This window comes from Ovis canadensis, chromosome 17, assembly GCF_042477335.2.
Source record: "Ovis canadensis isolate MfBH-ARS-UI-01 breed Bighorn chromosome 17, ARS-UI_OviCan_v2, whole genome shotgun sequence".
Classification (NCBI taxonomy): domain Eukaryota; kingdom Metazoa; phylum Chordata; class Mammalia; order Artiodactyla; family Bovidae; genus Ovis; species Ovis canadensis.
The window spans coordinates 40135747-40153273 of NC_091261.1; the positions used below are offsets into that span (position 1 = coordinate 40135747).

General features: G+C 34.8%; 1 protein-coding gene across 3 annotated transcripts in view; it reads right to left on the reverse strand.

Moving 5' to 3' along the window:
• The window catches only part of LARP1B (La ribonucleoprotein 1B), a 126982-nt gene that overhangs the window by 75997 nt on the left and 33458 nt on the right, over positions 1 to 17527 (reverse strand). For 2 of the 3 annotated variants that reach the window (XR_011249887.1, XM_069557436.1), the window contains exons 10-11: positions 15439 to 15611; positions 10379 to 10741 (exon numbers count right to left, since the gene is read on the reverse strand). Coding sequence is in view for 2 of the 3 variants with exons in the window: in XM_069557436.1 (XP_069413537.1) it covers positions 10379 to 10741; positions 15439 to 15611 (536 nt within the window). In the remaining variant the exon portion in view is untranslated. Of the gene's footprint in view, positions 1 to 5607; positions 9828 to 10378; positions 10742 to 15438; positions 15612 to 17527 lie in introns of those variants that run through there. The other variant, XM_069557437.1, reaches the window with a different exon arrangement.

The window sequence follows — 17527 nt, forward strand, 5'->3', positions numbered from 1 at the left end:
ATTTCTTTGGAGGGAATGACGCTAAAGCTGAAACTCCAGTACTTTGGCCACCTCATGTGAAGAGTTGACTCATTGGAAAAGACTGTGATGCTGGGAGGGATTGAGGGCAGGAGGAGAAGGGACTACCAAGGATGAGCTGGCTGGATGGCATCACTGACTCGATGGACTTGAGTCTGAGTGAACTCCGGGAGATGGTGATGAACAGGGAGGCCTGGCGTGCTGCGATTCATGGGGTCACGAAGAGTCGGATATGACTGAGCGACTGAATTGAATCACATGGAATCACAAAGAACTGAATTCATTCAAACGATCTGAATGAACTTGGAAGTAATTTCTCACATAAAAGTACAGATAAGAGCCCAGGATGTTTCTTGTAGGCTCAGAGTAGAGAAACTGGCTGAGCTCAGACTTCTGATTTATAAAATTAAATGATAAACTCATGTTGTTTTATAGCTGCCAAATTCATAGTAATGTGTCATGGCTGCCATAGAAAATATATAGATTCTTTCACAGTTGTTTCATATTATCATAAAATAAAATCTTAAAAGACCATCATTTGTATTTTCATGAATTTCTCATTCATATTCTCTTCAGGTGTTAGTATCAAGGTTATGTTCTTTTCATAAAATGAATCAAATATTTCCTCTTTTCACCTCAGCTATTCAACAAATATTTGAATATTTACTATCAGTCACTGGAAACTGTGTATGGCTGAAATTATTTCAATTTTAGAAGAACTTGCTAATAAACCTAAGTTAAATCAGAGTTTGAAGTTTATTTAAAATGGTCTTTAGCAACTTATATTCTTTTCTAGTCAGTTTTGTTAATTTACATATTTTCTAGAAAATTTCCCTTGAACTTAAATGTTCAAATTATAGGTCTGAAGTACTTTTAAAAATAAAAATTTATCCATAATCAGTAAGTACACCCCCAGTTTCACTGCAGCTAAAAATGTACATTTTCCTCTATACTGTCTTCCTAAGTGTAATCTTAGTCTTCTGAAATAACTGTATGACTAAAATCTCTTTTAGATCTAATTATTTCTTTCCATATACTTTTATGGAAGTTTCACCCTAGTAAAGTAATGCTCAAAATTCTCCAAGCCAGGCTTCAACAATACGTGAACTTCCAGATGTTCAAGCTGGTTTTAGAAAAGGCAGAGGAACCAGAGGTCAAATTGCCAACATCCACTGCATCATTGGAAAAACAAGAGAGTTCCAGAAAAACATCTATTTCTGCTTTATTGACTATGTCAAAGCCTTTGTGTGGATCACAATAAACTGTGGAAAATTCTGAAAGAGATAGGAATACCAGACCACCCGACCTACCTCTTGAGAAATCTGTATGCCGGTCAGAAAGCAACAGTTAGAACTGGACATGGAACAACAGACTGGTTCCAAATAGGAAAAAGAGTACGTCAAGGCTGTATATTGTCACCCTGCTTGCTGCTACTGCTGCTAAGTCGCTTCAGTCGTGTCCAACTCTGTGCGACCCTATAGACGGCAGCCCACCGGGCTCTCCCATCCCTGGGATTCTCCAGGCAAGAACACTGGAGTGGGTTGCCATTTCCTTCTCCAATGCATGAAAGTGAAAAGTGAAAGTGAAGTCGCTCTGTCGTATCCAACTCTTAGCGACCCCATGGACTGCAGCCTACCATGCTCCTCCGTCCATGGGATTTGCCAGGCAAGAATACTGGAGTGGGTTGCCATGGCCTTCTCCAAATAGGTTCCAAATAGGAAAAAGAGTATGTCAAGGCTGTATATTGTCACCCTGCTTATGTAACTTATATGCAGAGTATATCATGAGAAATGCTGGGCTGGAGGAAGCACAAGCTGGAATCAAGATTGCCAGGAGAAATATCAATAACCTCAGATATGTAGATAACACCACCCTTATGGCAGAAAGTGAAGAAGAACTAAGGAGCCTCTTGATGAAAGTGAAAGAGGAGAATGAAAAAGTTGGCTTAAAGCTCAACATTCAGAAAACGAAGATTATGTCATCCGGTCCCATCACTTCATGCAAATAGATGGAGAAACAGTGGAAACAGTGGCAGACTTTATTTTAGGGGGCTCTAAAATCACTGCTGATGGTGACTGCAGCCATGAAATTAAAAGATGCTTACTCCTTGGCAGGGAAGTTATGACCAGCCTAGACAGCATATTAAAAAGCAGAGACATTACCTTTCCAACAAAGGCCTGTCTAGTCAAAGCTATGGTTTTTCCAGTAGTCACGTATGGATGTGAGAGTTGGACTATAAAGAAAGCTGAGCACCAAAGTACTGATGCTTTTGAACTGTGGTGTTGGAGAAGACTCTTGAGAGTCCCTTGGACTGCAAGGAGATCCAACTGGTCCATCCTAAAGGAGATCAGTCCCGAGTGTTCATTGGAAGGACTGATGTTGAACCTGAAAATCCAATACTTTGGCCACCTGATTTGAAGAGCTGACTCATTTGAAAAGACCCTGATGCTGGGAAAGATTGAAGGTGGGAGAAGAAGGGGACGACAGAGGATGAGATGGTTGGATGACATCACTGACTCAATGGACATGTTTAAATAAACTCCAGGAGTTGGTGATGGACAGGGAGGCCTGGCGTGCTACAGTCCATGGGTCGCAGAGTTGGACACGACTGAGTGACTAAACTGAACTGAACTTATGGAAGTTTATTTTACTAACTTTTGTAACTTCATGAGAAATTTCTACCTCTAGCTTTATAAAAGCTATAGTAGATTGTATTAATATTATTGTTCACAGCCCAAATTTCCTAGATTAAAAGATCATGTAATTGTCTTCCATCTCACTTGAGCATATACAACTCCAGCCCATACACTTAGCCATGTGATTTGCCTTAGCTGGTGGAATGTAAATAAATATACATAAACCCCACAAAAGCAGCAATTTTGAACACAATAGTACACTTTAGCTCATCCTCCTGTTCACCCCATCTGCTGTATAAATGAATGAGCAAATGCTGTATAAGGGCTCCTCTTTCAGAATGAATACCAATCAAACAAACCACACACACACACACACTCACTTGCAGCAGCCACTATCAAGCAGTGTGAGAAATTTTTAAGGCTTTGCGACTTGGGGGGAAATTTTTATACAGAAAAGATAATAACAGTGATTGGTTTATTGATTTCAAGCATTTTACTTAATATTTGCATTTACCTAAAAGAGAGTTGATGCTTTTGAGCTGTGGTGTTGGAGAAGACTCTTGAGAGTCCCTTGGACTGCAAGGGGATCCAACCAGTCCATTCTGAAGATCAGCCCTGGGATTTCTTTGGAGGGAATGATGCTAAAGCTGAAACTTCAGTACTTTGGCCACCTCATGCGAAGAGTTGACTCAATGGAAAAGACTCTGTTGCTGGGAGGGATTGGGGGCAGGAGGAGAAGGGGACGACAGAGGATGAGATCGCTGGATGGCATCACTGACTCGATGAACGTGGGTCTGAGTGAACTCCAGGAGTTGGTGATGGACAGGGAGGCCTGGAGTGCTGCGATTCATGGGGTCGCAGAGAGTCGGACACGACTGAGCAACTGAACTGCACTGAAGAGAGTCTTCTCTCTCTAGGTGCATCGTTAAAATTTTGCTAACATTCGACTTAGATTTTCTAATTTTCACTATGATTTCTTCCTTGGTGAGTTATTTATAAAATATAGCTTTGTTACAAAATAGAAAGTGTTTTATTTCTATTGTTAAATACTAAATTATTTTAATTTTAATGTGTTTTATGCATTATTATGTTTTATGTATTATGCTTTAAAATTTGCTATACTCTGCAGTTGCTAGGTACAGAGTTGTTTATCAAATTATTCTTTTTAAATTACTTGAACATTCCTTATTTACTTAGGAGGTAAATTAAGTCACTATGACTAGATTTATTCTATTAACTTTTTGCTTCACATATTTGAATATTCTGCATTAAATACATCAAATTTTAAGTTACACTTTTCTGATGAATTTCTTCACTTTTAATCATTATTTTAAAAGACTCTCTAGCACTAGTAATTCTTTTTGTCTTCAAGTCTACTTTGTAACCTTATTCTGTCTGATATTAATATATGCACAAAAGTTTTTTTCTTTACTGTTTATTTGATAAGTGGCTGGGTTTCTAATTTTCACCTTTAATTGGGGTTTAAAAAAAGCAAATAACAAAATTTACCATCTTAACCATCTTAAGTGTATAGTTCTGTAGTGTTAAGTATATTCACCATGTTGTGTAACAGATACCAAACTTTCTTTATTAAGCAAAATTGAAATTCTATTCCATTTAATAGCTCCTCATTTTCCCTCACCCCATAACTACCACTCCACTCTTGTTTCTGTGAACTTCACTACTTTAGTACTTCATATAACTGGAATCATGTATGTCTCAGTGACTCATTTCATTTAGCATATCTTGACTATCGATGTAGTAGCATGGGACAGATGTCCTTCTTCCTTTTGAAAGTTGAATAATATCCCACTGCACATATACACCATCACTTTGTTTATCCATTCATCTGATAATGGACATTTTGAGTTGTTTCCACTTTTTAGCTATTGTGAATACTGCTGCTCTTTAGTTTTGTAACTGCCATATTGTTTCCCATAGGAGCTATACTATTTTATGTTTCCACCACCAATGCAAGGTTTCAATATCTCCACACAGTCTCCAACAAATTTTGTTTTGCCTTTTATTTTGAAAGTAGACATCCTAATTAGTTTGAGGTGCTAACTCATTTGATTTTGATTTGTATTTCCCTTGTTGGGTAATGATGCTGAGCATACTTTCATGTGCTTATTGGCCATCTGTATACTATTTTTGGAAAAACATCCATTGAGTCCTATGACATTTTCTAAACTGAGTTATTTTGTTGAGTTGTTGGGTTTCTTTAAACATTCAATAGTATTAACATCATCAGTTATGATAAGCAATTATTTTATTGTTTTGCAGACTGTCCTTTCATCCTGTTTTGTGTCTGTTAATACACATAAGTTTTTGATTTTCACGACTTCTAACTTATCCATTTTTGTTTTTTTCACATGTGCTGTTGGTGTTATATCCAAGAAATCACTGTCAAATCAAATTCCCCAAGGCTTCACTCCTATGTTTTCTTCTAAAGACTTTGGGTTTTAGGTTTTAGTCTTTAATCTGTTATTAAAATTTTTAGGTATTATGGTGATATAGTAAGGGTCCATCTTCATTCTTTTGCATGTGAATATTCAGTTTCCCCAACACCATTTGTTGAAGAGGTTGTCCTTTCTCCATTCGGTGGTCTTGGCATTCAAGGTCAAAATCATTACACCATAGAGTCAACTCAAGTGTTTGTTTCTGGGCTCTATAATTCCATTTGTCTATGTCTATGTCTATCTTTATGCCAGTGACACTGTTTTGATTATTGCAGTTTTGAAATGTATTTTGAAATCAACAGCAGGAGATTTCCAACTTTATTTCTTCTTTGTAAAGATTGTCTTTGGTTCTTCAGGGTCCCATGAGATTCCATATAAATTTCATTATCTGTTATCCTATTCTTGCAAAAATTGTCATTCAGGGATTGCACTGAATCTGTAGATCACTTCAGGTAGTACTGACTTCCAATCCATATACACAGGATGTCTTTCCATTTACTTGTTTAAAAATAATTTTATTAAGATGAAATCCAAATATGGTACAATCTATCCCAGTGTATAATTGTTTTTAGTATACAATTTTGCAACCACCATCATAATCAATATTTCAACATTTTTATCACTCCAAAAATAAACCTAGTATCCACTAGCAGTCACTATTTTCTTTACCCATCCCAAAATCCACCCTAGGCAGCCACCAATTTAATTTCTGTTTTGGGTTTCAGATGAAGAGAATCATATAACATGTACTACTTTGTGATGGGCTTCTTTTATTTAGCATGATGTTTTCATGTAGCATTATCAGTAAATTCACTTTTTTCTATTGGCAAATAATGTTCCATTGTATGGCTATACCACCTTTATTCATTCATCAGACAAAGAATATTTGAGTTCTTTACACTTTCATAATGCTGTATTGAAGATTTGTGTACAAGTTTTTCTGTGGACATATGTTGTCATTTCTCTCATGTATATACCTAGGAATAGAATTCCTGGGTCATATAATAACTCTGTTTAACATTTTGAGAACTGCCAAACTGCTTTCCAAAATAGTTGAACCATATTACATTCTAACTAGTAGCCCATTAAGACATTTATTTTTAAATGGGTATCCTCCAAACTTGAAAAATAATAACTTTTAAAACTGAAAAATAATCAATTATCTTTTCAGACACAAAAGTATCTTTAAGTACTTTCTCTCAGTTTGTGTTAATGTTAATCTGTAAGACACAATTATTATCTTATACAGTTAATATTTATTTAGGTTTGTTTACATATTTATCACTTGCTTTGCTCTATACTCCTTTCTGTACCTTTGGCATCTGGAATCACTTTTATTTCCATTTTGGAAATTCCTTTGATGAGGTTCTGCTGTTTGCAATTTCTCTTATATTGCACTCTCTTACTTGAAAGATATTTTTGCAAGGCATACAATTAGGTGTTGGTAGTTATTTTCCCTTGCTATATTAACATCATAATTCCATGGTCTGTTGCATTCAAATGTTACTAGTGAGAAGTTAGCTGTCAGTTAACTGTCCAGCCGCTCTTCTTTAAAGTAACCACTCTTTCCCTGGCTACTCTACTCTGGTACTTCTCTGCAGCTCAGAAAATGTCCTAGGTATTACCTATTAAAACACTGACTCTGTCCCATTTACTCTCTTTCCTTCTGAAACTCTGAATAAATACCTATCTTAGACCACGTTTTCTACTCTATATTCCATTTCCTTTTTACTTTTCTCAAAAATAAAAAGATTTATAATAAAATCCATTAAATGTTAACTTACAGAACTAGATTTGAAATATACCAAATAATAGCAATGACTTTCTAGAATACCATTCTATACCCTCTTTCATATATTTTATCTCTTTGTCTGTTGATTTCTGAATACTTTCTTGTAACCTATCTTCCAGTTCACTGATTCTTTAATTGTATCTAATCTGTTGTTAATCCCTTTAATTAACTGAGTTTTTAATTTCAGCCTTTAACTGTTTTTACTTCCAGAAGTTCTACAAAGGTTATTCTTTAGAATTTCTTTTTCCCTGCAGATATTCTTTAAACATAGTAAGCATAGTTACTCTATACTATGCTTAATAATTCTACTACCTGAATTTTTTCATGGTATGGGCTTATTGTTTGCTACTTCTGTTCATTCTCACATGTGATACCTTGCTCAGCACAACTAAGAAAATATGCTTTGTAGTCCTCTAGAGAAGCAGATGAGAAAGCAGTTATACCCTTTCACTAGGGTATAGTTTTCAGGTACCAATTCAACAGGGGAAGGGACTCCTGTTAGAACCCCTGACTCTGACTAGGCCACAGGTTTATCTTTTACTCTATATTTTGGGTGGCGTTTGAAAAGCTGAACTTCACAAACTATCCAAATTTCAAAATGCTCTCCCGGGCAAAACTGGTTTTAATCCTCTACTTCTCTGTGGTTTTATTCTGAAAACTTATCTTTCAGATCTGCAAGGATTTTAAGTTCATATTTTCTCATTTATTAGCAGGCCATTTTAACTGTCTTTAGCAATAAGGACATGTCAGAAACAGAAGGCTTATTCCTACTCTTTGGTACATACACTTCAACATAGCTTATGGCTTCAGCAAAACTCCCTTCACAAAGGCAGAAATGATCACCAAACAACCCTACCAATTTGGCATTCTTTTCATTCATACCTAAACTCAATCTGTCCAGCTTCCAGCATATCTGATTATTCTCTCCTCATGAAGACAGTGTTCAGCTTCCACAACACCAGTTTCCTATACAACTCCTAAATGGTCCTTCCTCAAGATTCAGACCTGGGTTGTCTAATTTCTACACTTCCTTTGCCACCAATTTATCTTAAATTACCAACATACACCTCCTGGACTACTTTAATAAGACTCCCAACTGAATTTCATCTGCCACTCTTGTCCCCATCTAATCCATTCTCTGCCTTAGTAACCAAACTGGTATTTCTAAAATAAAAATTAGATCACATGCTGTTGCCTGTATAAAATTCTTCAAGGTACTCCATTTGAACTTTAGGTAAATTCCAAATTACTTAACAAGGCCCACATGTTACCTTCTATGATCAGATACATGCCTATATATCTATAACTGTTCTCTTGTATAAATACTATAAACACTTTTTTTAGTTCCTCAAATATACCAAATTCTTTCCCATCGCATATCCTTGACATTTGTTATTCCCCTTTCCTAGGATATGGTTTATCTGTTATTTGCATGGTTCATTCTTACCTATACTTTCTATCTCACTATAACTGTGACTTTCTCACAGTCATTCCCTTATAGCCTAATTCAACAGCACCTCAGGTACTTACTGTGGTTTATTTTAATGTCTATTGTCCCAATTATATGTAAGAATAGGCATGTAGAAATCCTGTTATCTTCTGATTTCATGCCCAGTACCTAACATGGTGTCACATACACACAGCAGGAGTAATAAATAATTAAATAATTGATTTCTCTCCCTCTATACAGACCCACAGAAGACGTACAATTCTAATGAGAAAGTATATGCTGAGCACAGAATTAGAGAAAAGAGGAATAAGTTATACAATAGGGATTAGGTAAGACATAATTATGAACAGACCCATAATGCTTAAGAACCATATAGCCAAGACTTTTTTCTCTGGACCAATATTTTTTGGCTAAGCCAACAGATGAGGTAATTGAATTTAATTACTGCTGTCTACACTTTCAAGCAAATAGTCACCTACCAAGAGCATTTGTTTCAAGGTGACTTGAAATTTCATTATCTGGACCTCTGAAAATATCTTCTCTTAAAACCAGTATTATACACAGAGGTCGGTTCTTCTGGTTAGTTCATAATGTTTAATCTGTAATTCAATATCCATTTTAACAAATACGAATTGAGTACTACTTTGCATCAGGAACTCTAACAACTGTGCTACAACTGGAGATACGGCTGTACAAAAAACAGGACAAAAACCCCTTCCTCACAGATCTGACATTTACATGATCAAAAGTGCAATACACAGAACGGCAGATGGTGAAGAATGATGCAGGATAGAGGAATAGGGAACGGAGGTAGGGCAATCTTAACCTATTGTAAATTTATTTTCTATCTCTTTCTGTTCCCAAAAAGATTTAAGTTAGATATTATTTATAGAACCTAAGTATCACAAATAATGTAACAATTCTTACACAAGTTAAGATTTCAACCAAGAAACTATAAAAACATACTTCCTTTCCTATAGCAGTAGGACTGTGAGAATTGCTCAGGCTCCAATTTACTGACAAGCTACCATATCCTGAGGCAAGATCTTCAAAAAGGCAGTGGCAAGACAAGAGGATAAAAGCAGTGATGGAAATTCCAGGAAGAACTGAGAAGGAAAGCATACTTCTTGATGATATGAAGCTTCACATACAGCCAGTACTGTAAAACCATGAGTTGGCTGGCTTTTCTAAAACTCTATTTCTAAAATCTTTCCTATTTGGTATATTATACAAATTTTCCTCATTATTCTAACCTCAAAGTAAATATTTAATTTTGGGGAATTTTCTAATCAATTTAATGGCAGAAAAAGATCCTTTTAAATCCCTATCTATACCACTAAAAGTCACATAAAAGGAATGCAGACAGCCAGTAGACTACTCTAGACTTATATTTTATCTTAGTAACTGGGGTAGATACCAGGAGGTTGGGTGAAATTCAAGATGAAAAACTGGAGCAAACATTCAAACAGGTCCTGCAACAAAATAATGATCAACAAGGAAAACAGTCAGTGTAATCTTGTCTACTTGTCAACAAGTTCCACTGTCACAGAACATGCACCATAGACTAAGGTAAGAAGCACACAAAGGGCAATGAAAGTAACTGCTTTCTGAAGCCCTGCTCACACAGCTGAAGTGATTATAGCCACATATGTAAACAGCATATAAACTAAGCCAGTCCATAACTTTAGTTTTTATTTCTTCTAATGAGGAAAGGCCTTCTTATTACTTTCACTTGAAAAAAAGGTAGGATTTTTTAAATCAGGGAGTGCTAATATTTTTGGGTAATGAAAGCACTTATTCACTGTCATTATTTTTTGTTTTTGTTTTTCACTGTCATTTTAATAAAATAACTTTTTCAGGTTGTAAATATCATATATTTCTAGGAATTTTTCAAATTAAATATAATTTATTTATACTCAATATTTCATAAAATAAGGTCTCTCTCAAGTTTAGGAAAACCTAAGCTGCAACATGCAATCAAAACAAAGTTATCAATAGAAAGATGTTGGCCATAAACAATTACCTTTATGGCTGTGTGTTTGTTTTCATATTCTTCCATCCACAGATCCTGCTCATAATAATATAAACCATCGTTGATAACTTTAGCAAGTTCAGATGTAATTTTTGCTTGAGACATGTGGTAGCCTGTTCGATCTCCTCCAGGATGTTTTCTCACGTAAGGAGGTGTCTGAGTTACAATCAAAATCTTATTTAAATCTTGATCATCAATTTCATAATCCGAATCATTATCAGACCAATCAGTAAATGTGTTTTGACCTTCTATTTGTTCCATCTCTTCATCAAAGAAAAAATCAAGTTCTTCTTGTTCTTGTTCATCTGGAAGATATAGTTGATTTGATGCCTCTTCAGGAAGAGATGGTGGTTCCTAGAGGAAGGAATTGGTATTTTATATAAAAACATTATCATCACTTTTATAATATATGCTGTGTAACAATGTTAATGTAAGTAATATCAAGACTGTTCAATAACTGGATTAACAGTCAAATGCTAAAAGAAAATCATGCCAGTATTATTTTGGCCCAATAAATAGTAAGCAATTGCTAAATACTAAGTTCAAGACTAAAAAAACCCACAAAACTGAATAAAAGAAAGATTATATTAAAAACTCCCCTAAAATTAGAATGATCCTTAGCACATTTATTACAGCATACCAACTTATTTTACAGATGAGGGAAGAAAAGGCCTATAAATGTGACATTGTTGGTCCACAATCTCAAAATTAGTCTATGAGTATGAACTAGACAACCAAAGTCATCTTGTAGCATATCATGTGGGATCCTAGTTGCCAGACCAGGGTTCAAACCCAAGCCCCCAGCAATGAAAGCGCAGAGCCCTAACCACTGGACTTCATAAGTATTCCCAGAAAAAATAAGGTCTTCAGACTTCCAGATTCAATGATTCTCCCTATTCTCAATCTCTTTACCTCAAAATTTCATGTTAAATTCACTATCACTCGCCGAATTATTTATTGAATTTCCACCCTTGTGAAAAATGTAAAGTCCAAATTTGTAGATTCTAGATCCTCTAAAGTCTAACTTAATCTAGATTTTCAAACTCTCAACACAAAGAAATAGATTTTTCAATGTTCTCATCTTCCAATGCCATGCTCTGATCAATCCTTATCCTTCAGTAAATGCTAACCAACCTATCCCTAGAATAAGACAGTTGGTTCTCTCCAGAATTCCTATTCATGTGAATCTATATTCATTCATTTGGTCAATAATTATCTGGGTCCTCACGTGAACTGGGTACTGTTCTAGGTAGGAGACTATAACAATAAATATGACAGCAATTCTGCCCTGATGGAGCTAACATTCTAGTAAATAGAAGTTATTACTTTTTTTAAAAAGTAAGCTTTAACACTCTGTGAATATAGTTAAAAACAAAACTACATATACTAGTTTTCACATTTGCAAAAACATAAAAAAATTCTTAGAAAAACACCAAACTGTTAATAATGATAAAGCAAGGAGACAGTCTTTTGTTATTTGATATCAGTTATATATAAATTTATATTTTATATATAACTTTTTATAATTTATGAGGAAGAGACCAAAAAAAGTAGGGGTTAAAGAGTTTTTTTTAATGTGGAGGAAAAAATGTAGATCTTGGAATAACTGAAATATAGTACAAATTTTTTCCAGGATATAATCCTCCCAAGTTATCTAGGTTCACCATGACAAATATAGAAATTAATCAGGATCTTCAGAAAATCTCTTTTTGATATACAATGGAGAAAAGACAATCTCTTTAACAAGTGGTGCTGGGAAAACTGGTCAACCACCTGTAAAAGAATGAAACTACACTTTCTAACACCATACACAAAAATAAACTCAAAATGGATTAAAGATCTAAATTTAAGACCAGAAACTATAAAACTCCTAGAGGAAAAAATAGGCAGAACGCTTACAGACATAAATCACAGCAAGATCCTCTATGACCCACCTCCCAGAGTAATAGAAATAAAAACAGAAATAAACAAATGGGACCTAATTAAGCTTAAAAGCTTTTGCACAACAAAGGAAACTATAAGCAAGGTGAAAAAGACAGCCTTCAGAATGGGAGAAAATAACAGCAAACAAAACTGACAAAGAATTAATCTCAAAAATATACAAGCAGCTCATGCAGCTCAATACCAGAAAAATAAATGACCCAATCAAAAAGTGGGCCAAAGAACTAAATAGGCATTTCTCCAAAGAAGACATACAGATGGCTAACATATAAGAAGATGCTCAACATCACTTATTATCTGAGAAATGCAAATCAAAACCACAATGAGGTACCATCTCACGCCAGTCAGAATGGCTGCTATCAAAAAGTCTACCAACAATAAATGCTGGAGAGGGCGTGGAGAAAAGGGAACCCTCTTAACACTGTTGGCGGGAATGCAAACTAGTATAGCCACTATAGAGAACAGTGGAAATTCCTTAAAAAACTGGAACTAGAACTGCCATACGACCCAGCAATCCCACTGCTGGGCACACACACAAGAGAGAATTCAAAGAGACACGTGTACCCCAATGTTCATTGCAGCGCTGTTTATAATAGCTAGGACATGGAAGGAACCTAGATGTCCACTGGCAAACGAATGGAAAAGAAAGTTGTGGTACATATACACACTGGAATATTACTCAGTTATTAAAAAGAACACATTTGAATTAGTTCTAATGAGGTAGATGAAACTGTAGCCTATAATACAGTGAAGTAAGTCAGAAAGAAAAACACCAATATATTAAACACCAGTATATTAACGCATGTATACGGAATTTAGAAAGATGGTAACGACGACCCTATGTGCAAAACAGCAAAAGAGACACAGATATAAAGAACAGACTTTGGACTCTGTGGGAGAAGCTGAGGGTGGGATTATTTGAGAGAGTAGCACTGAAACATGTATATTACCATATGTGAAATAGATGACCAGTCCAAGTTCAATGCATGGAACAGGGCACTCGAAGCCAGTGCACTGAGATGACCCAGAGGGATGGGATGGGATGGGGAGGGAGGTTGGAAGGGGGTTTGCGATGGCGGGACACATGCACACCCATGGCTGATTCATGTCAATGTATGGCGAAAACCACCACAATGTTGTAAAGTAATTAGCCTTCCATTAAAATAAATTAATTTTAAAAATCTTATTTTGAGAAGCTGCCTTAGGCTTTTAAAATAACCCAAGGAAGAAAACCTTAAGTATGCTGAGTGTAACCACCATTGCTAATTCAAAAGCTATCTTTTCAAGACAGAAAAGACTAACAGACATAAAAAACTTATGGTTACCACAGGGGACAGTGGGGGTTGGGGTGGGATAAATTAGAATTTGGTAATCAACATACACAATACTATAGGGGGCATAGTGGTGAAGAATTCACCTGCCAATGCAGGAGGAACAAGAAACAAAGGCTCAGTCCCTGGGTTGGAAAGATCTCCTCCATGGAAGAGGAAATGGGAACCTACTCCATTATTCTTGCCTGTAAAATTCCATGGGACTAAGCAAGCACATGTACACACACGTATAAAATAGATAAACAATAAGGTCCTACTGCACAGCACAGGAAACTATATTCAGTATCTTGTAATAACCTATAATGGGAAAAAAAATCTGAAAAAGGATATATATATATATATATATATATATATAAGTGAACCACTCTGCTGTGCTCTTGAAGCTAACACAACATTGTAAATTAAATGTATTCCAATTTTTTTAAAAAACGGCAAATAAGTAAGTACAAAGTTATCTTGGATCAGGGCTTCAAACTCAGCATTAATGACATGCTGGGCTTGATAATTCTTCAGGATGTGTGGTGGAGGTGGAGGTGTCCTGTGCACTATAGAACACTGAATAGCATCCCTGGCCTTCACACTCACAAGATGCAGTAGCACTTTGTTCTAACAACCAAAAACTGTCTCCAGACATTGCCAAACATCCTATGCTGAGGTGAACTATCAACATCCTTTCCATTCCTCCAATGAAGAAACACCCTTAAGTCCTTCATGCTTTCTTTCTTCACACTTTAATCTTAGGAATAAGGAGCCCTACCACAGTAATCTTTAATATTAATGATAGCCTTCTTCAGTCTTCCTACATTTGGGTCTGTTGTTTCTTGTGACCTCTTCCTTTTAGAGCTTACTTTGAATATTTGAATGATTTTAATGGCACTATTACCAAGTTTATTTTCAGTAAGCTTTTTTACTTTGGGTTAATTGTACATTCACATATAATTATAAGAAATAGAAATCTTGAGGACTTCCCTGGTAGTCCAGCACTTCCAATGCATGGGTTGTGGGTTTGATCCATGGTTGAGGAACTAAGATTCCACGTGCCACACAGTGCGGCCAAAAAGAAAGAAAGAAAACAGAAATCTCGTGCACTTTTTACCCACTTTCTCTCAAAGTTAACATACTGTAAAACTATAGCAGACTACCACAAGATAAACATTGATGTTACCTATCAACCTTACTAGGATTTCCATTTTACTTATACTCATTTGTGTTTGTAGCTTACATCAGAGCCATTTTTTTAAATCACATTTCAAGTTCACGTATCCAACCATCAGCCAAAAATACAGCAGTTCTATTGCAAGAAACTCTCGTATTGTTCCGTAACTACCATCATCTCACTTCCTTGTGTGCCCCCAAGAAATTTATTATTTTTCTTACTGTAAAATCACCAAAACATAAACCAGACACGTATTCTTTACAAATAATTATATGTAAAATAATTCTACAATTAAGGTTACATATAATGCGGCAGTTATAAATTCAAAATTTAGAAAAATGTTGTCATCTTTAAAAAAACTGAAATGTATTCAAACAATTTCAAGTAAAAAGATTAAAGCAGAATATTTTAAAATCATACTCATAAGTAAAATAATTTTTTAAAATTGATACCATTATTTTCAACTACTTAGTAACCTGTAAGTTTTTACTGAAGGGCAATGGTTCCAAATTTTACCATTGTTTTAAACTTTACCAAATTTTATATATGTAACTGAAAAACAGTGGCCTTACAAGCCACTCAGGATATAGAATACAAACTTCACTTGGGTCATAACAACTTACCTTCAGTTTCACTGGGGATGGATAATGTCTCTTTTTTACTTCTATCCAAGGTTCTGAATCCAAGTTGGGCAAACTGGTAGATAAACCTCTAGACATTCCTTGAAGATTACTTGTTTCTGCATTTTTCTTTAGGGTCAGTGGACTTCCAATTCTTGGAGAATTTGGGGCAGACTCTAAAATTTTAAGTTAGTTCTATAGTTAAAATAATGGTTTACTTACTTATAAAGCACATTTTTTCTTTACTTGGGCTTGATTTTTTTTTTTCTTCACAAAAACATGATAAATCAATCTCAATTATAACCTTTCAATGATATTCAAACCCAAAGGGCTCTGTAAGATGTAGAATGAAGCCAATGAATAATAGCAGCAAATGTTATCAACCCCTACAGAGACACATTCATTCCAACCTATCAAGAACATCAATGCCAGTCATTTACTTATTATGACAACACATTTATTTCAGTCAATTCTCTGCGAAATCTTAGGTTCATAAACTGCAATGAAATTAAGGAATCTTAAAAAACGCTACTAAGCAAATAAAATGTCATTGGTTCTATTAGAATCTACACTAAGGCAGCCTTTTCTCCTTTTCCTAATAAGGTTTACTTAAATCCAGTAAACTGAAAACTGTAAAAAGCATAATGTATCACATCATTAAAGTGCACTGCACTGGCAATAATATTTAGTTAGAATATTTTACAGTCCTGCTGGAATTTAAAATGCCTTTCTCCACAATTTAATGAAAGTAATTATATACTTTATAAAATACAAATCATAATTTCCTTTATAAAAATTTTTTTTCAAAAGTGAAAGAATATTAAGTTATAATGCATTATGCACTTGCTTTGGACAAAACGTGTTTCAGAAACAAATTTATACTGTAAACTTCTAAGCATTATTTACTCCTCAAAGCCAATTCCTTGAATATACTGCAAAGCAGAATATTACATAGAGAAAGTTGAATAAATGAATACCAACAATCCTTTTAATTTACTAAATGAAAATGCAAGGGCACATGCCAGGAGTTTGAGAAGAGTATTTCAAGATTTTACGTTCATCTACTACATACTACAATTAGATGGATTCATTATCATTTCCATGGACATGGTTAGATCCAAGATTCAACCACCAAATTACTATATTGCTTTAAAAAGAAGCATATTATTTCATAACAAAAAAGGCTCTAAAACTGCACTGTTCAACACAATAGCCACTAGCCATATGGAGGTACAGAGCACTTGGAATGTGGCTACTCCTGAAATGTGCTCAGGATATAACTATAAAATATGCAGCAGATTTCAAAGACTTGGCACAAAAATAACATTGGTTCATAATTTTTAATGTTCTAACATTTGGATATATTAAAATTAATTTCATGTTTTACAGCTTTTAATACTATTTAAATTATTAGGATTACATGTGTGGCAAACTATTTCTACTGGACACTGCTGCTCTACAACTTAATGGTACAAATTAATTGATCCAAAAAATTAGTATGAGTGAAAAGATCTGGACTGTTAGTATTAACATTAAAAGTTGTACAAAATGGGAAGAACATTAACTTCAGATAACTCTATTACTGGTGCCATGAATTGTTTCTATTCATGCAGTGAATTAAGAACCAGCACTCTAGTAACTGGGAGAATTAACTAAATTAGTATGCAGAGTTCATGTATATATTAGAATAGTATCTGGCACAAGGCAGAGAAATCAGTTATCTACTATTTTTAACGCAGAAATTGAAGAAAACCTGTAAAAACCTAAGCTTATGATTTAATCATCTCTAAATGCTCTTTAAGCTTGAGTAATGTTTTTGCTATGAAGTTATTTGTCTCATGATATTCACAACACATGTGCTTATATGTTAAATGACATTAAAATATCAAAGAATTTGGTTAAGAAAACTTAAGAGTCTTTGACAGTTTTTAAAGGGTGTTCACTATATAAACTAAACATATGTTCTATATGATTTTTTATATCTTTTACAAAGAAAAGACTTCAAACTATATGTGTGTAAATTTTAATAATAATGTGTGTGTGCTAAGTCACTTCAATTGTGTCTGACTCTGCGTGACCCTATGGACTGTAG